A 13,029-nucleotide genomic window follows, 5' to 3' on the forward strand; every position below is an offset into this window, starting at 1 on the left:
AAGGTATCCTGGCCTAGGTCCAGGCCATCTGCCCACTGTGCTAGGGGCATGAGGACACCAAGGTCCTCGGATAGCTTGAGTCTCCTGGTTACCTCCAAGAAAAGTGTCAGGCTGCATTTGGAGAGACAGCTTACAAGTTTATTTGGCTTCATTGGATCCCGAGACCAGGGCCCCCACCCTGGCTGGGGTAGCAGGAAGGCACCCAGAGAGCCCCGGCCCCACTGACCCCCAGGGCAGGGGGCCCAGGCACTAAGCCCTTGGGGCAGGGGCCACAGTAGCAGGACTTGGTCAAAAGTGCTGGTGACAGCTGAGGCTGGCCCCTCCCCTGCACCTCCCTCCTCCCTACACCCTGGGGGCAATTCCCTGAGACAGGCTCTGGTCCTCCCAACCAGCTGGGTACAGTGTCAGGCCCCAGTGGGGCAAATAAGTCAAGGGGACCTATAGGTCGTAAATTGTGGGGGGTGCAGGCCCCCCATCCAGTGTGATGGCTTCCTGTGCAGTGTAGTGTTCCTGACCCCCAACAGGGGGCGGAGTCTCTGGGGGAAACCAAGCAGCTCCAGATGCGTGCCTGGCTCCTGTTCCAGTGTATGCTGCGGCTCCTCCATGGCAGGTGGGACAGAAGACGGCCTGGCCCACTCAAGGGCCGGCCTCTGGTGCCCATGGGGCTTGGGCACCCATGTCTTTGGTCTGCGCCCTGCAGTCCTGGGGGCCTCCCCGGAAGGGGTTGGCAGGTGGGGAGTCCCAGAAAGGATCTGAATCTGGGAACAAGGTCCAAGGTGCCCGTCTGGGCGCAGGCTGTGGTGAGGGCAAGGGTGAAGGCCGTGGTCCAGCTGACACGAAGCTCCACGGGTCGATGCGGCTGCGAAGGGGTGAGGGCCGAGGTCGGCTGATGAGGCCCAGGGGTGGTGAGCGTGGAGTGCCCGGGGTGCCGGGAGCAGAGCGTGATATTCCTGGTGGGGGTGAGACAGTGCCTCCTATGAGGGTGCAGGAAGAGCACAGGGTTAGGCAGTCACCACCTCCTAGGTGCTAATAGCTCACTGCAGCTTGAGGAACCAAGGCCTGAAGGTGTCACCACCTTTCTCAAACTGCACAGTGAGCTACTTGATTCCTAACTTCCACAGCCCTATATTCCAGAGTGCACCTGTTTATTACTAAGTGGCTCAGAGCAGGGGTATGGAGCAGATTCCAACCCTGCCACTTACAAGTCTGGGAGCCCAGAGTCCTTGACTCTGCTTTAAATTTTATCATCTAAAAACTGGGTACCATAAAGTGCTCATGGCAATCTTTAGAGACCTTTTCTCTAAAGGACCACCATGGACAGTAACTGGCACGATTAATCAACCTGTAGGAGTTGTCTTTGTCACCATCACTTCTATTATTTTATAGCTAGCTGGCAGCCCATCTTGCCCCTGACCACCGTACAGTTGAACCTACAACTCAGTTCTTTACATGTGTCCCCAGTGCCCTAAGGGACCAGCTTGGGCTCCAGCAGACATCTGTGGTCCTGGCCTTGGTTTCCTAAAAGTTCCCAAGCAGTTCTTCCCCTCTCTGTTGGCTGCCATCTCAGCATCTGCCCTAGGGCCACTCACCACGTGTCTCCTCCCGCCGGGCACTCTTGGCTGACGGCTGGCCGGTGGGGACACCCAGGTCCAGCAGCAGGGGCCCAGGGGTGGAAAGGCCTCGGGCATCCTGCGTCTTGGGAGAGAGGCAGCCGATCGGGGAGGCAGGAGGCTCTGTGGGGCACGGTGAGGTCACCGGCACAGGGGTCGCTGTTGGGGGCTCTCCGCGCTCGCGGCCCAGACCCCCAGGTGGCTGCAGGTCTCGGCCGAGACCCAGTGAGGCCAGCAAGGCGGTGCCGCGCAACAGCGCCCGCTGGATCAGCTTGGGCGTCCCGGAGCTGCTGCCGCGCTCTGCTGGTCCCGGCCTACGCGGCTCTTCGGACTCTGGGCTGGGCCGTGCCGGGTTACCTGTGAGCAAGTGTGTCACAGGTTAGGCCACGGCTGGCACAACACCCTGGTGAGGGTCTGGAAGAAGGACCGAGTTCTAGAAAAAAGGACTGAGTTCTGCTTCCCAGCAGCATTTCCATGGGTCAACTCCTTTCCCAGAGGTGCCCATCCCATCTGATACCCTCCAGCCTTCCACCAGCTGGGGGAGCCTGGGAAGGGCAGCAGAAAAACCAGCAAAGCAAAGCCTGGGAGGCAGCCAGGCCCCTGGGGAAAGGACAGGAGTTCAAGAAGTAGCAGGCTGAGGCCAGTGACCAGCCAGGTCAACTTCCAGGCCCCAGTGCCAGGTTGGCCCCATTGCCTGGGACCAGTACTGTGCTCTGTGCCAACTCCCTCCCCAGCTGGGCGGCCCTGGCCCTTCTGCTCACCCACTCCCACTCCAGCAGCAGTTTGTAGGGAGCTCACAGGTAAATTCCAATGTACACAATAGTTCCTGGGGGCACACATCAGTGTCGCTATTCCAGAAATGAGGAAACGGAAGCTCAGAGAGGTTAGTTCCTTGCCTGGGGTAACAGCTAGCTTACAGAGGATGTGTTTCTGCCAGGTCTGAGCTGGATGATTTAGAAATATCATGTTGTCTGATCCTTAGGCCCCAGAGGTTCCAATACAGGGACAGAGACAGAGCTAGCCTAATTTGTGCAGGGGCAGCAGTGCCTTTGTGACCCACCCCTTGCCTACAAGACTCTACCTAGATTTAAGAATGAGTGTCCTTGGGGCGGCGGTGGTGGCTCAGTGGTAGAGCACTTGCCTAGCATGTGTAAGGCACTGGTTAGATCCTTAGCACCACATAAAAATAAATAAAGGTATTTAAAAAAAAAAAGAGTGAGTGTCCTGTCTTTGGGGTTAGGATTGCCTTGACTCCATTCCAGACTACCCGGGGGCGGCGTGGCAGAGCTGGGGAACTGGCCATGAAGGAAGACATAGGGCATCTACGATGGTCTCCTTAAAGTCCTGATTTGGTTACATCCCTCCTTAGTTCTCTACTGCCATCAGAAGAAAGTCCAGCTTCCATAGCTGGGCTGTCAAAGTCCTCCCTGGCCTTGCCCCTTTTGTCCTTTCCCTCCCCCTTGGGTCATGGACAGAGCAGGCTCTCTGGAGTGCCACTCTGGGTTGGGTGGTGGGAGAAAGAGCTGCAAGGCTGGAAATGCTCTGCTGTGAACAGGACTCGGTGTGGAGGTCCTGCTGTCAGCCACAACCCTTACCCAGTCTCTCTGCCTCCCATCTTCCTCCCAACCACCCTGACTACTGCCACTCAAAGGCCCTGTTGCAAACCTGTTAAAAACAGGGTTCCTCTTAAAACTCATAATTTCCAGGCCTTTCCTAAACAGGCTCTGCCTACCTTTCCAGCTTCATTCTCTCCTCCACTGGCCCACACACCCTGGTGCGCTGCCTCTGGCCTGACACTCCTTGGCTTTCAACATTTCTCTGAGTTTCAGTGCATTTCCTTCATGCCTGTACTCTTGCTATTCCTTCCGGCTGGCACATGTTTCCCACCTCAACTTTCAGCTGACCTCTTACTCACTGTCAAAAACCCAGCTGAGGGCTGGGGTTGTGGCTCAGTGGTAGAGCTCTTGCCTAGTGCATGTGAGGCCCTGGGTTTAATCCTCAGCACTGTGTAAAACTAAATAAATAAAGGTATTGTGTTCAACTAAAAGAAATAAACATTAAAAAAAAAGAGACCCAGCTGAGATATCACCTCCTCTGTGAAGCCTTCTCAGAATCCCCCTGAACCTGTGTAGCTGTTGTCCATATTACACCTTCTAGAGCCATATTCTCAATACTTACTAATCCCTACTCTATTTGTTTATGAGACTGCCTTCTCCATCAGACTAGAATATCCCCAGGGTCATGGCAGTGTTGATCTCAGTGTTGACAACTGGCTCATAATGCATCAATATGTATTTGAGGGAAGAGTCTGTGCTTAAACTCCTTTCAACAACCATAAGAGGTAATCACTAATTCACAGGTGAAGAAACTCGCCATTTATAGTGAGTTTAAACAGAAGAGGGGAGAGACACATTTAAACAAGCATGAAGCCACCTGCAGTGGTATACATTTGTAATCCCAGCTACTCTGGGGCTGAGGCAAGAGGATCTGAAGTTCAAGATCAGCTCAGGCAACTTAGTGGGACTCTGTCTCAAGATAAAGTAAAAAGGTAGGCTAGCTCAGTTGGTAGAGTGGCTGCCTTGCATGAATAAGGCCCTGGGTTCAAGCCACAGCACCACAAAAACAGAGGGCTGGGAATGTTGTTCAGTGGTAGAATGTCCCTAGATTGAATCCCAGTATCAAAGAGAGAGAGAGAGAGAGAGAGAGAGAGAGAGAGAGAGAAACCCAGGGTTCCAGAGGTAAGCAACTTGTGCCAGGTAATTCACCTAGGATTCTAATTTGCTTCTAAGCTTCCTAGCAGTCAGAGTTGGCAATCCTGTTGTTTAAAAGAAGGCAGTATGACTCTTCTTGACCCAGAGGTGAAGGTGCCTAATCTCAGACTCAATTTCCCAGTTGCTAGAATGAGACCTATCAGGGGAGGATTCCTGCTCTGTCTGGTCACATTTCCTGGCCTTCCCCAGCCCAGAAAAATCCTGTTGGGGGAGACAAGGCCACTCACCATTGAGTGTTGGGGGTGTGGAAGGAGATCCTAAGGGGGAAGAGTCATCTGAATCCAGGTACCACGCGGCTTCATCCATGCGGGACCTTCTCCTAGCGAGGGAAATGGGGGGGGGCGTTTTGTGAGTCTGAGGAGTGTGGGGGAGGCAGATCATGCTCAGGTAGGAGGCATTCAGTCACTCACCTCCCATTCTGGGCCTCTCCAGGTTTGGGAGAACTGGGACCCCAGGCCCAGCAAGCTCGTCGCTCTCCATTGCTTGAGTCCTCCAGACGACGGGGAGACTGGCGGCCCCATGCCTGTCCAGGTTCTGCAGGTTCCACTGTGGAGGAACCCGATGAAATCTGAGCTGATCCTTGCCCTCCCCCATCATGAGGCTTTGCAAGCAATTCTACAGGATGTGGGGCAGGCTGGGCCCCAGATTACTCCCAGGGAGGGGACTTGTTGGGACAGGTGGGTCTGGGTCCTGGGTCCAGCAGTGAGGTGGGGCATATCATTAATCCCTCTGATGACATTTGCTGTTTATAAGTTAGTACAGATAGGGACACAAACTGCCTTATTAGCTATATGGCAAATTATTTTTTTCACTTTTCTCGTGTATGAAATTTAAGATAGTAATGATATTTGTTTAAACAAATTCTTGTAAAGAATTAAAATTAGCAAAGGATTTAAGAAAATGACGAGTACATAGTTGTTTAACTAGGAAATTAAGTTTTTTGGTGAAGTGAGAGGCAACAGTCTAGATAGAAGGGGAGGAACCCTGGAGCAGAAGGGAAAGGAGACAGTGGGCGGAGTCTGACTCCAGGGATAAGGTGTGACACAAGGACTAGGAGCTAGGGGAAGAGATAGGAGGCTAAATTTCTTACACTGGATGGCCCGGAAACGGGGGAAAGTCGGCGAATCCCCAGCCCCAACCTCAAAGACGTTTCTTCTCCGGTCAAGGCCAGGTGAGGCCTGCACGGTGATGCGGTGCTTGAAATCTGGGATTTGGGGAAGGAGAGAGTAGGTGCAGGTTTGTGGTGGAGAGCTACCAAACTGCACGTGACCGTGATCTCCGTCTGCTCCCAAGCCACACAAGGCAGCGGCACAGTGGCTTTGTGACAGCCTCACCGCTTCACAGGAACCCAGACTTTGAATAAGGAAAGCTGAAGGACCGGACTCCACGAACCCGACTAGCCCAGCAGAGTCAAGGTTCCCCAGGGGCGGCCTGCCACGCCCCCTCGGTCTTCCCAGAACAGTCATGAGCTCCGCCCCTTCCCGGCCGCAGCCACTCCCAGGCCGAAATGCAAATATTCCCGCCAGAACCCACCCACAGATACAAAAAATACTCAGGGTCCCTTCCTTCCAGCCTTCAGCTCCAGGGTCCACCCACCAACACCCTACACCAATCCCAGTGCCGCCAGGACAAGGGGCTGACCCCACCCCTCCGCCCACGCAGCCAATGGCGGGCGGAGTCCTGAGGCCCCGCTTACCCAGGGGCATGCTGATGCGCTCGCCGCCGTCACGCGCCCGGAGCTTGCTGCGCTTGAAGGTGCCGCGGCGACGGCGGACGTGCGGCCGTTCGCGGTCCACTTGCTGCAGCAGCAGCGTCAGCTCGCGCTCAAACACCTCTAGCTCCCACTGAGCCAATAGGTGCTCGCGTCGCCGTAGCTGTTCGGCTTGTGATCGCTGCTCTCGCGCCGCTCGTGTCAGCTCCTCCTCGCGGCTCAGTAGTTCCTGCGCCCCGGACAGGGAAGGCGGTGGGGTTATCTCGGCATTGATCCCTGTCTGCCCCACCGAGATTTGGAAAATGCTTTCCAACTTTGGGTACCCGCGAGTCCACGCACCTTTTCCTTTGCCCGCAGCTCATCGAAGAGGCCCTGGATCTCTCGTTTCCAGCCTTCTTGCATCGAATGGAAGGAGTCCCGCGGCATTTCCCGCAGGACCTGCGCCTCTAGCGCCTCCAACTGCTGCAGGATGGAGGCGAAGTCGGGCCTGCGGTGAGGGTCCTGTGCCCAGCAGTCTAGGGGCACGGCAGGGAGGGGGGACAGAATAAGAAGGGGGTCTGTGGGTGGATGTGTCCTGGACCAGGGAGCTCTGCCCCTTGGCTGCCCACCTTGTCCTCTTACCGGCCATGAGCTGTGCGAAGGGTTCTGGACAAGTGGACGGGATGGGCAGTGTGAGCTTGTTAACAGCTACACCGTAGGCCACGGCAAGACAGTCGATACCACGGTAAGGCACTTCCCCAGTCAGCAGTTCCCACAGCAGCACCCCAAAGCTGTGGGCGAGACAAAGGGTCTGTGTGCCCTCCTCTGCTTACTTATTACTATTTCACCCCAAAGCAGTGAGGAATTAAATGGTCTGGGTCCCTTCCCCTGGTCTAGGCTTGTCTGCCCACCCAAAGGCTTTGACAACCACTTCTGCCCTTTGTAGCCCCATAGCAGACCCTGTCCAGTCCCCCAGGCCACACCTCCAGACATCGCTGCCCTTAGAGAAGGTGGAGGCTTTGATAACCTCAGGAGCCATCCAGGCATAGGTGCCTGCAGCACTCATTTGTGTGGTTTTATGCCACTCTCGAGCCAGACCAAAGTCGGTGATCTTCAGGGTCTTGTGTTCCATGTCATCTCCTTCAATGGGCTGCAGCAGCAGAACTGGGGAAAAAGTGGGGCAGGATTGTGGGTGTTTCAGGATCAGGTAGTGGGGACAGGGGAAAAGCTGGCAGCAACCTGTCATCTGACAAATGGCCTGGCCAGAGATGATGTGGTCTATATCTTGCCCTTGAGAGCTTACAGCTGGGGATGGGGTGGAATCAGTCAAAAATAAATTCTGGGACATATTTTCCTAAGGTCTACTAGAGCCACGTATTTTACACACAGCCCTAGCACTCAGAAAAAAAAAAAAATCACTGAGGTAGGTGTTATTCCTATTTTAAAGTTGATGAAACAGTAGGAAAATGACTTGGCCAAGGTCATACAGCAATAAAGTAGAGATTCCACCCTGCTCTGTGTAGTTCAGCTCATGTTCTGAATTTTCCCTAATACTACATGAATAAAACTTAGCAATGTTCTTAGCAGATTCTTAGCATTTGTGAGTCTGATTTCCAGAGAAATCCATGAGTGTCTTGTCATTTTGCTGAGACAGGAGTGTGAATCAGACACACCCCTAGGAGGGGGAGCAGGTAGGAAGCCCTTGGTAAGCAAGAAGCCCAGCAGTCACCACTGGCCCCTGGTGCCTACATCATCCTGTGGCTAATGCAGCCACTCCTAGTAGAAAGGCTCCAGAAGATAACTATTAAGGCTACAGGATGTGATGAGAAAGGGAGGGGTGGTGATTCTTGGCCATAAAGGAAGAGGCTATGGCAAGTAGGAGTGGATGGTCAGACTTGGCAGGGGTGCTTGGCTTTGACTCAATTTTGGGCCACCATACTTGGTACAGGAAGACAAAGAAGCAACTTGCAGATCTCTTGCCAGGACAAATGCAGCTCAAGGGAGAGCAGTTTTAGAGGAATAGAAAGAAAGGTCACAGGATTGTCAAGGGTCTGAAAGGGACCTTCTACTTTTCTGGTTATAGCCAACTGCATGGTGGACAGCGACATCTGCTTGCTGCACATGCTCTCCTGCCCAGGGTGTCACTCAGCACTGTAATGGGTACTGGGGGGGGGTGGCAGGCAAAGGGGAAGGGTACCTACCCAGCCAGGTGAGTCAGGGAGGACTTCTCAGCTGAGGTGGCAGACAAGGCATTCAATTTTTGAGGGCCTAAAGCCACAGCTCCCGATCCTGCTGCTGGCTAAGCCCTGTGGACCTTGTTGGGGATCTGGCACTGCTGTCTAATCCTTCCCACCATCCCTGGCTGTTTCCTTAAGGGCCTCCCATCATTGGCTGCTACAGTTCTGGCATTCCTCAGAGCCCAGCCTCTCTTCAGCTTCTGTGCATCATCCCTAGGCCATCTTAGCTCACCCAGGTGCCAGTCCCCCTCCCCACTGGCATCTTCCATACTTAGAGCTCTAGGCCAGACAAGAGCCAATTCAGTGCCCATTAGCTGCTCCACCTGGCATTCATGCGCTCTCAATAGCCTTTATTATGCCTGGCAAATGTTCCTGTCATTTCTCCTAATTAAGAGAATGGTCTCAAAATCCACCCATTCCTTGGAGTCAAACTGGGGCTGAGTCCTGCAGAGTTAATGCAGCTCAAGATGACCCACCTCAGAGGATCATCACAGAAGTAAGCTATTCATACTTTTTAAAAGCCTCCACTTGGGGTCTGACATCTGGCAAAAGAGTTTTCAATGCCGGCTGCCTTACAGCGTCTGTGCTCACATCTGTCCCATCCACTCACTCCACTGCACCCTTGATCATTTCTTACTTCCAGCTTCACAGCGGCCTCTGGTCAGGCCACGGAGGCTCGGCACAGCACCAGTTATTAGCCCTGTGCAATTTCATCCAAGGAACCACTGTGTAGGCAGGAGGGGCAGCAGGCACACATACCTTTTCTGGAGCCCAGGCCCACTTTTCTGCAAGACCAGCCCTTGCTCTAGCCACCTGTGTGACCCATCAGACTGGTATTGCACTTTCTGCACCAGTGTCTCAGCAGGGTGGCCCGTCTCTCTCACTTTTTTTTCTCTAGAGGAATCTGAGACCCGGAAAAGAGCAGCAACCCCCCAAAGCCTCAGATTTCTTTCTACTACCTCCCCAGCCCCACCGCTGGCACCTGCTAAGCCTCAACCTCATTTTGGCATCCCCTGCTTCTCCTCCAAGCTGTCTTTCTGCCTTCCTGGGCCTCGAACTCATCTCATCCTAAGTTGCTGTTGTGACCCTGGGCATGGGAGATTAGGGGGTACACTAGAGAGCTCAAGGCTGCGACAAGCCTTGCAGCCCCTCTTAGTGCACTTTAGCCTCTCAAAGGGACCTGACCACCAACCCCACCCCCCCACCAAGCTGGCCTCTGAGGAGCCTGGGAGTGGCCTGGGCAGTTCACACCTCTTCCGCTTCCCTCCCATGGTCCTTACTTCTCCTTTCTGGGAGGCCTGGGCAGGTCTACAACTGGGAGGGGGGTCCTTCAGGGAGAACTGGGGGAGGTCAGACCCAGGCCGGGCTGGCTGGTCAGTCCTGTGACTCGTGGGCCTGGAGAATTCCCCCTTCTCTCCCCGCCAGGCTTCCTCACAAGGCCCCCATTGTCCAGGAAAATCATGCCATTGTTTCCTGCCTGTGCCCCCCCATATCAGAGACTCCCCCCACCCCAATCCAGCAGACAGCAACTTGGGCCTAGGACTGAGGTCTGTGATGTTGGATGCCAGACTCAGAGGCCGAGGGCACCTTGCTTGGCCTTCACCACTACCACCCAGACTCTTAGAGGGAAGCAGGGGAACTGAGGGGGGCAGTTGGGGGAGCAATCCCTGTCTCCTTCCTCTCTGGCAACCCCCCCACCCCCAGCTCTTTCCTCCCCTGCAGGCAGCTGGGCTAGGGAGGGAACAGGGGCTGGAGCAGGGGCAGGAAGCCAGCCCAGGGGCAGCAGGAAACACAGGAAGCAGTGGGGAGGGTGGGGAGCAGGGGCCTGGGCTATTGTTCATTTTTTCTGGAAAGAAAACGGAGGAAAAACAGAAGACAGGAGCCCCCCACCCTTTGGGCCTTCGGGGAATCCCCTTCAGGCTAGAGCTGGGAGTGGGGGTTCCTGGACAGCTAGTAAGGCTTGGGGGGCAGACTGCTCCCTCTTATGGATGAGTGTGTGGGGAACGGCAGGCCTCCCCTGGTCTCTCCAACCTTGGCAAGGACTCAGGTATCATTGAGTTTTGGTGCTATCCTCTCCCAGGCCCCTTGTCCAAAGAATAGAAACTCAAAATATCTATGCTGCTTTACAAGTGCTTCTCCAGACCCCACTGAGCCTCCTCCACACCCTCACCCCTAAGTTTCCTATTGCTACTACTCTCCAGCCTGTGCCCTGGTGTCTGCCTACTTGCCTCTGCTTTGGTTAGGCTCTGCCTGTACACCTAACCAAGTGCTCTGGCCTGGCAGGAAGCTCACCTGTTTTGGGAAGCCCTCACTTGTCTGGAGCCCATGATGGGCAGTATGTAGAGGGCCTGAGGTGGTGGGAGAAGGAGCCTCCCTTAGCCAGGCACTCCAACCCCAAATGCTGATCCCAGGCTGGGTCTTCCTCATGATCTTGCCCTCAAATGTCCACATTTGAGGACCTGTCTGGCATCCTGTACCAGGGTTTGCCCAGGCTGATAAGCCATTTCAGTCTCACCCCTTTTTAGAGAGGCTGAAATTGAGGCTCTGAGTTGAACTAGCCAGCTAGAGGTCTCGCAGTCAGGGAGGGATGGGACCAGGATTCCAGCCCTGGCTCCAGACTTGACCTCCACAGGATCTCTCCCCTCTGATATGTGTCCTGGAGGAGCTGCCCACCATGTACAGGAGAGAGGAGGAGAATAATGGGGGAAAGTAGAGCAGCAGACCCCCCACATGTGAAGTTCACGGAGGGGGGGGGAGATGAGGAGCACCTCCAGGGGATGTCCTTAAGATAGTGGCCACAGGTGGGATGGGGATGGCCAACTTGAGAGATCTCAATGTCATTTTCTTTCTTTATTTTTTGGGGGTGTGGTGGTGCTGGGGATTGAACCCAGGGCCTCATGCACGCTAGGCAGGTGCCCCACCAGTGGACTATACTCCCAGCCCCAGAGAGAACTCAATTTTCTAACTTGCCCAAACTGTAGTTACAGGCTGGAATCAAGGACTCCTTCTGGGGCTGAGGTAAGGAGACCCTGCTGGGTGTCTGGGGTTCCTGCCATGGGGCCAGTGTGGGGCCATAGGTAACCCTGGTCAGCAAAGACTCCCCTAGGACAGGAACTCTGGCCTCCAGCAGATCCCTGGCTAGATTCAAGCTGAGGATTGGGAGGAGGTGTGTGCTGGGGCCATGCCACCCCTCCCACCCGCTGTCCATGCCACTCAAAACTTACTGTTGTTGGACTTGAGGTCTCGGTGGATGACAGGTACCAGGGCCTCGCAGTGCAGGTAGTGCATCCCACGGGCAATCTGCACAGCCCAATTGACCAGCACATGGGGTGGCACACGCCGCCCAGCCAGGGCACGGCTGAGGGGCCCACCGGCTGCATACTCCATCACCAGGCATAGGTTCGGCTCCTCCAAGCACACAGCCTTGAGGGCAATGATGTTGGGATGTGCCAGCATGGCGAAAAGCCGGGCCTCCTGGCGAACGCTCTCAGCAGTCACACTGATGTCCTCATCGGGATCCTGGCGAGCTGCCTTCACAGCCACCAGCTCCCCTCGCCAGCTGCCACGGTAGACCTTGCCGAAGCCACCAATTCCAATCACCTCCTCCAGCCGCAGCTCCTGGAAGCTGGCCACCTCGCAGGGGGGCGGGCCGCCACCCCGAGACACATAGTTGGATGGAAAGATGCCTACCTGGCCACCCACCTGGCCTGCCCACCAGCCCTCATCTCCTGAGATGGCTGCATCCCGGGACAGCACTTCCACACGGTCTCCCTTCCGCAGGGCAAGCTCGTCCTGCCCATTGGGCTCGTAGTCGAACAGGGCTGTCCACACAGGGTTGGCATATGCCGCTGCCTTCGGGGACCCCTCTGGCCGGCCTCCGCCACCACCCCCGCTGCCCCCACTGCCACTGCCATTCCATGATCCCAGAGGACTCTTGAGGAAGAGGTTCTTCAAGGGCTCCATGGCCAGGAGCTGGCACTGGAATGTGTGGGGGACCTCCCCGTGGTCCCCACCCCCGCTGACTGCCAAGGCCCTAATGCAGGAACCTGGGCATCCGGGCCCTGGCCCTCAGCCCCAGACCCACGCCTCTCTGGGGAGCCAGGAGTGTTGTCTCCCGGCCCCCCGCATCTCCGGCTTCTGGAAGAGGGCACCCGGAGCAGTGTAGTCAGGCTGGAGGGGTGGGGCCCCGGGGCCTCCGGTGCCTCACCATGGCTGGCTTGTAGGGGCCCAAGAGTCCCTCGGTCCTGGAGTACTCCTTGGAGGTTGGCTCCAGCGCCCTCCAAGTGTAAGGTGGGGTCTGCCAGGGGCAGAGCCTGGACTCGGCTGGGCCTTTACATGTAGCGGGCAGAGAGTTCCCAGTAGGGCCGAACCTGCCTCTTCCCGGCCTTGGTGGCTTTGGCCCCGACGGCTCCGACCCCGTTCCCTCCTTCCTCCTCCCTTTGTACTTTGGCCCTGGGGGCGGGAGGCAGAGGTGGAGGGTGGAGTTTCACTTTTTTCCGCTCTTCTCCCTCCTGCAGGAAACAGCATCAGATGACGCGGGCGGGTTGCACCGCTCCCCTCCCGGAGGCTCCGGGTGGCTGGGCTAGGGAGTTCCCTGGGACGCAGGCCCCGAGACGCAGAAGGGCAAGGGTAGTTGCAGACCCCCCCATCACCGAAGACTTCGTGATCTAGGAAGAAAAGTCCCAGACTGGGTGTTCCGTTGGCCAGGACCGACCGAAGAT

The 13,029-nt window shown here is 55.9% G+C and overlaps 1 protein-coding gene across 2 annotated transcripts; it reads right to left on the reverse strand.

Moving 5' to 3' along the window:
- Nucleotides 1–379: 379 nt before the first annotated feature.
- Nucleotides 380–12,731, reverse strand: MAP3K11 (mitogen-activated protein kinase kinase kinase 11). Of its 2 annotated transcripts, none has more exons than XM_081281838.1 (10): nt 11,533–12,731; nt 7,055–7,235; nt 6,714–6,862; nt 6,432–6,607; nt 6,078–6,321; nt 5,472–5,585; nt 4,792–4,927; nt 4,609–4,700; nt 1,590–1,967; nt 380–950 (listed from the first exon to the last, which is right to left on the reverse strand). In XM_081281838.1, the coding sequence occupies exons 1-10, from the start codon at nt 12,269–12,271 to the stop codon at nt 637–639; spliced, it is 2,523 nt and encodes an 840-aa protein (XP_081137964.1). In that variant the 5' UTR covers nt 12,272–12,731; the 3' UTR covers nt 380–636. The 2 variants fall into 2 exon arrangements, with proteins under 2 accessions (XP_081137964.1, XP_081137963.1); XM_081281837.1 differs by having other exon boundaries at nt 380–974; nt 11,533–12,728.
- Nucleotides 12,732–13,029: the final 298 nt, after the last annotated feature.

Source organism: Spermophilus citellus, assembly GCF_964194105.1.
Source record: "Spermophilus citellus genome assembly, chromosome: 2".
Classification (NCBI taxonomy): Eukaryota; Metazoa; Chordata; class Mammalia; order Rodentia; family Sciuridae; genus Spermophilus; species Spermophilus citellus.

What these genes read in the sequence shown, in the direction of transcription:
- MAP3K11 (XM_081281837.1), bottom strand. Translation starts at nt 12,271, where the DNA reads ATGGAGCCCTTGAAGAACCTCTTCCTCAAGAGTCCTCTGGGATCATGG. An exon ending in CCGTTTCCGGGCCATCCAGT is followed by an intron (nt 4,928 to 5,471) that starts GTAAGAAATTTA and finishes GTTCCTCCACAG; the next exon opens with TGGAACCTGCAGAACCTGGA. An exon ending in CCGGCGGGAGGAGACACGTG is followed by an intron (nt 975 to 1,589) that starts GTGAGTGGCCCT and finishes GCACCCTCATAG; the next exon opens with GAGGCACTGTCTCACCCCCA.